This window comes from Contarinia nasturtii, unplaced genomic scaffold, assembly GCF_009176525.2.
Source record: "Contarinia nasturtii isolate CC-2019 unplaced genomic scaffold, AAFC_CNas_1.1 Cnas_scaffold_3523, whole genome shotgun sequence".
Lineage (NCBI taxonomy): Eukaryota > Metazoa > Arthropoda > Insecta > Diptera > Cecidomyiidae > Contarinia > Contarinia nasturtii.
This window is the reverse complement of record NW_022200823.1, coordinates 1-6,041: the sequence shown is the minus strand read 5'-3', so window position 1 is coordinate 6,041 and position 6,041 is coordinate 1. Positions and strand designations below refer to the sequence as shown.

General features: G+C 33.6%; 1 protein-coding gene and 1 pseudogene across 1 annotated transcript; both read left to right on the top strand.

The window, feature by feature from the left end:
• Positions 1–1,740: 1,740 nt before the first annotated feature.
• Positions 1,741–2,683, top strand: LOC116350085 (protein borderless-like). The gene is made up of 3 exons (XM_031781807.1): positions 1,741–1,995; positions 2,082–2,253; positions 2,330–2,683. The coding sequence occupies exons 1-3, from the start codon at positions 1,756–1,758 to the stop codon at positions 2,356–2,358; spliced, it is 441 nt and encodes a 146-aa protein (XP_031637667.1). The 5' UTR covers positions 1,741–1,755; the 3' UTR covers positions 2,359–2,683.
• On the top strand, positions 2,621–6,007 carry LOC116350084 (annotated as a pseudogene).
• The last annotated feature ends 34 nt before the right edge of the window (positions 6,008–6,041 follow it).

Below are 6,041 nucleotides of genomic sequence, written 5' to 3'. Positions count from 1 at the left end.
CATGCTACTTGTAGAATTGAAATGAAAATGATGTTTGAAATTTCTTTGATATATTTCGAAAAATGAACTAATTATTTTGGAATTTTTTAATCTGTTTAGAATAAAATAAATTTTTAAACATTTTTCGTACTAACAATATTTTAATAAACATTCACTTATTATTTAATTATCACAATTTCTATCAATTCACAAATTATAATTCTTAGCACTAGCATGAAGTTGGTTATATGTCAACCTTTATTCATTCGTATAAAAACATATTTTGTTCACGCACACATGAATGTTGGGGACTTTTGACAATTCCACTTTTGTATTTTTGCATGCTGATTTCGAATCTCGGGGTTTCAGGTCAAAAAAATCATATCTTAGGGGTTTTTGACCCCCGACCCCCTTAAGTGTGGAGAGACTTGGAGGGCAGGGGTCCCAAAAAATTTCACTCGTTTGTAGTACATTATTTTTTGATCCGATGAACTTTTGAAAAATTGGGGACACCCCCAAATTCTCCCTCCTGCGGAAAAATTCTGCTCAGATAGAAATTTTCTATTTTTATCCCCAACCTACCGCCAAAGGGTTTTTCGAAATTCCCACTCCCTAAGAATGAGCCTATTATATGCGCCACCCTGTATATACATGCGCTAAGCGGGTAGTATATATCGCCCGCTGCTTGCTAACTCTTTGGGTGTAGTACAAAATTTCGCCGGAATTAGTCATTGATATATTGATATTTTTCAATATGAAAAATGATTGATTTTACATATAAATCGGCTCAAAAATGAGGTTTGCCTCCACAGATTTATGATGAAGTGTAATAATGGCCTGAATTATGGATGAATTCGGCGAGTTAAGGTCCGATCTCAATTTCTCGCTTGGTAACTCTTTGGGTGTAGTACAAAATTTCGTCGGAATAGCTCATTGAAATATCGATATTTTTCTATATCAAAAATGATTGATTTTGAAATTTTAGTACTACACGCAAAGAGTTAGCAAGCGGGATTTTGAGATTGAACCTTAATTCTCTGAATTCAGCCATAATTCAGTCCATTAATACGCTCCATGATAAATCTGTGGAGGCAAACTTCATTTTTGAGCCGATTTATATGGATATGTTGAAAAAAAAGTGATTTTTTTGTAAAAATCATGATCTTATAACAGTTTGCCCACACCATACGGAGCGAGGTACAAAAATTTTTTTTCAGGTGGGCGGACATTCATTGAACAAATATAAATGTTCTGGCAGATTTAAATGAACACGAAAAAAGTATATATTCGTCTCAGCACGAATAAGTCGACGTACACGTATGAGAAGAGTTCTTGTACTAACAAAAAAAGTAAAAAATGCGTACAATGTACTGCGTACACATTTCCACATTAACAGGGTAAAAAAATCATTGTTCTTGAATCTCTAGTGCCAAAACAAGTTGAAAAATGATTTTTGTGCATTTCAAAATTTTGACCTGATTAGAATATTTCAATGCGCATAGTGTGCGGAAAAGAAATTTAGAACTAAATCAAAACTTACGTTTAATAAAAGCAATAAAAAACATTGTTTACGGATAAGAATAAATATTTTATCTGTGAATACAGAAATAGCGTCGGATGTATTAAGAACTTTTCACGGATACACATCGCACGGACATACAATTCATCCGTACTCGCAAGCTTAGTTTAACGGATACAGATAAAATATATATCCGCATCCGTGACGGGTACGGAGTACTGACAGTGAGCCATTAACGCTTTCATTTCCATCACAAAATGAGATTACAATGTTCTTCATTCATTTTTAATGTACATAGTTGTTCAATAAATTTAAAATCGAACTCGATCCAAAAATATTATATTTCAGTCCAAACTGAAAGACCAGTGCCGCTGACATCATTACCACCACCACCAACAACAACAACACTACCAATTTCTGTTATGATCTCTTCGCCTGAGATTCAAGTCGGAGACACTGTGAGATTACCATGCAGTGCATCCGACAACATCACACACGTAAGAATGTCCTATTGACGATGCTGTATTAGGTGCAAAGTGCACCTTGCAATCATGGATTATTCGTTTATATTTTGTTCTTCTAGACTCCAACCACTGTGGTCTGGTATAAGGCAAATGGACCTCTCCCGGATCAATCATACCAAATGAATGGTGTTCTTACAATCACAAATGTTCAACTCACCGATGCTGGTGAATATATTTGTGAAGCTGAATCTAATCGAAATTACCAACAACGCGTTACAATTATGATCAAAGGTAAAAATTTCAGCTTTTCCCACTGTTTCCCACCCAATCATATATCAATCCGATTAACAATTTATTTCAATTATAGACAATCGTTTTCATCAAATCGAACCCTAGGGGGTAAACACAATAGAAATTGAATGAATTGTCATAATACCCATCTATTTTCAAATACGACAATTACTTACTTTTTTAAAGATTACTTGTACTAAAAATGGGAATATGTACCATGATTACCAACAGAAGGTGATGCCATATTTTATGAATAATTGAATTCTTCGGAAATTATAATGATCGTTTTTATTTACCTTATATTTAATTTATTTATGGTATAAATATGTAACTTTCTTTTGAATATGGAAATTTGAATCTCAATAAAATGTATGATGAATCATTGAGAAAACACTTGGAGACTCTAGATAAGAGTTCAAAACTTCGTAAATCTCTTTGCTCTTTTACTATACTGAATATTTCACCTCTGATCGTGCTGAGTATTGTGACGATATAAATAGTAATTGGATGTCACCCATTTTAGAAAATGTGATTTATGAAGCCACACGCCACAGAATGAGAAAAGCATCTCTTTTTTTACTTCCAATTCACGAAATAAAGATTTTATTTCATCTTTATTATGAATATTCTGTGAACATGGCATTACTGTTTTATAAAATACATCGAATATGTACATTGTACACATCAGTATGGAATATTACATGATATTGTTATTCAATACTTTCAATCATTTTAATTTAACGTTTGAATTCATGAAGCAACAAACGGCTTCTAGAAAAATCATGAGCAGTGATAAGAAATTTGTTTGGTTCGTTTTGTGTCGCGCATGCAAAATTATCTTTTGAAACTCTTTTAATTAAAGAATGGTACCTTAATTTTTAAGTGTGCGACCTGTGACACATTAAACGAAGTAACTTTAACTTATTTAAGTTTCAAATAAAAATATGAAATCAGTAGCCAAATATTAGTGGTAGTAGTAGTAATCTTTTATTAATGTATGTTTTTGCTTTACAAATCGCAAAATAGAAATGAGAGCAGAATGATGATAGCATAATCACACTTGTTTACAGCAAGTCAAAAGAATGTTTCACATTTTGGAAGTAAGCACATCGCAACACTTAGGGGCTAGTCGCGCTTTTGAATATTGCAGATATAAAAAGATTTTCACAAATCCAAATTTTAACACTATTCAAAACAAATGGAATTAAAATTAACGCCATCCAGAGTTGTGCTTCTGATTCAGAAGTTCTGAACTATTGAAATCTACGCAGCAATGAAACGACAACAACAATAACACGTATTTTTAATGTCAATATTTTGATGTCAGATGGCGTCGACATTGGTGATGATATTTTGAAACCAATCTAGTTCATAATGACGGTTGCAAATATTCTTCAAATCGTTTGTGTCCACTATAGTGAATATCGCAATTACATGTACGTTATAATGGACAAGTATAGTAACAGGGCGTCGTTCAAATAAATTTAAAAATCCGTCCACTCGTGTCGACACCATCTAGCTCGTCAGTAGGGATTTCATTATTGTGAATAATTTGCTATTGAAAAAAAATGGAACTTTTTGAATGTTTCGAAACTGCATATAGCTGTATTATATTTATAAGTATTTTATTCGCCATAATTTACATAGTATACCATGCCTATGCAGAATGTGACTACTTAGCACTTAGAACATCACTAATCAATAATAATATATTACGTCATAATATAGCTACACGTGTGCAGCGTAGAAAAAAATGGAACATTACTTTTTCTTCAAAAATTCATTTGGATATACGTCGTTGACTCAGATACAAATTGTAAATACACAATTGTTTCCTTTACTTTTCTTAATAAAGTAACACACTATACCAGCGAACCTACGAAGTGAAGGAGAATATATGAGAGACTGAGAGCAAAAACAGCACGTCGCATCTCATCTCTTGCTTTCACTTCGTATGTTCGCTGGTATAATGTGGTACCGTTGATGCCGTTGTATTTTACGCATAAGTGGAACAGCGGCGGCAATAGCGTCAAGGCAGCACATACGAAGCGAAAGGGGAATATGTATCGTGCATCCGTTTCGTATGCGTTAGCCGTACGAGTTCAGCATTACTCAGCTCTCAGTTATATGCTGAGCAGCAGCAAATAATGATACTCTGATTTCTTTTTCCCCAAAAATACCAGGCACAAAATCTGTCATAAACATATATTATATCAGCATCTAACGACAATTGTTAAATGCAATACTTTCCAATGTGCAATAACAACATTTGCTTCAAAATTTCTCTTTTTCATAGTTTGTAAGGAAAATTTCATTGACACACAAACTTTTGTCGTAAAAAACCCAAAAGCACATGGTAGCGACAATATTGGAGCAACTATCTATTTCGTAACACCAACATTCCTACGACGCGAACAATTTGCCGAGATTGTACGTGTCGGTCAAACGCTTATGCATGTACCAAATTTGCATTGGATTGTTGCCGATGACAATCATGTGTGTAATCAACATTTGGACGAGTTCCTAAATCGTTTCGGTAAGTTTTTTTTATATGTTATGAAATGGATGTACACTAAACGTTTCGTTTGACTTCAAAGTTGGTATACCCAAATACTCATATTTCGAGTCCAATGCCAGATGTTTATCGTAGTAATCGATTTGATCAAAAGCCGAGAGGTATTGCTAATCGACTTGCTGCACTTAACTGGATTCGAAAAAATGGAAAAAAGCCCGGTGTTCTGTATTTTGGCGACGATGACAACACATATGATTTAAGATTGTTCAACGAAATTCGATCGACAAAAGGGGTTTCAATGCATCGGTGTTAGTTCGCCAATCGTTAGGCCTGTAAGTGTGAAATACATTTTTTTTTTAAATTTCCATTCTGATTTATTTCTGACCATGAGATATTTTTTCGTTTCCGTTGAATCTTTATTTATTTAATTACCTTGATATTTATTTAATTATTTCAATTGTTTTAATTAAAGGGTAAGGTGATTAGTATTTTTGTTCCGTGGGTTGCCGGACGTGAGTGGGCAGTTGATATGTCTGGTTTTGCCGTTTCGCTAGAGTATTTGGAAAAAAGTCCAAACGCAACGATGCCATTCAGGGCTGGACATGAAGAGGATGGATTCTTGAAAAGTATTGGATTGAAAATGGAGGAAATTGAACCGCACTCAAAAAATTTCACCGAAATTTTAGTATGGCATACACAAACGAAGAAGGAAGCAGAGGCAGTCATTCACATCGATGACCGTAATGTTGAATCAACTGATACTAGTTTGGGGCCATTACTAAAATTACTAGACTCATTGGGAGTTGGTCATGCGAATTTGGCAGCAGGTAATTCTTTCAAATATAAAAGAAAAAATATAATGGAATTCATCACTTTTGTTTCACACGAAATGGAAAAGTTAATTCAAGATCTTTTAAATGTTTTCATAGAATTATTGTCGTTGAATTTCATTTGATTTCCTTCTTCAATCATTTTTACAATAGGTGTACCAGCATACTTAGCGAAAAATGGAGAATTAGAGGATCTTACCTATAAAACTATCTCATAAACACAAACGATTAGACCATGATTCCAATATATAAACACTAATTCCACCAATCCGTCATTTCATTGTCAAATATAATGTCACATTTTGCCGCTATTCACTTGGTTGAAAACTAAAGTTATTTATCGACACTGGAGTATGACATTTTGTTATTGATAATTAAAAATATATAGACTGGTAGTCAAAATCAGTTTATTACTGCGATTAGTACTAGGAATTAATATTGAT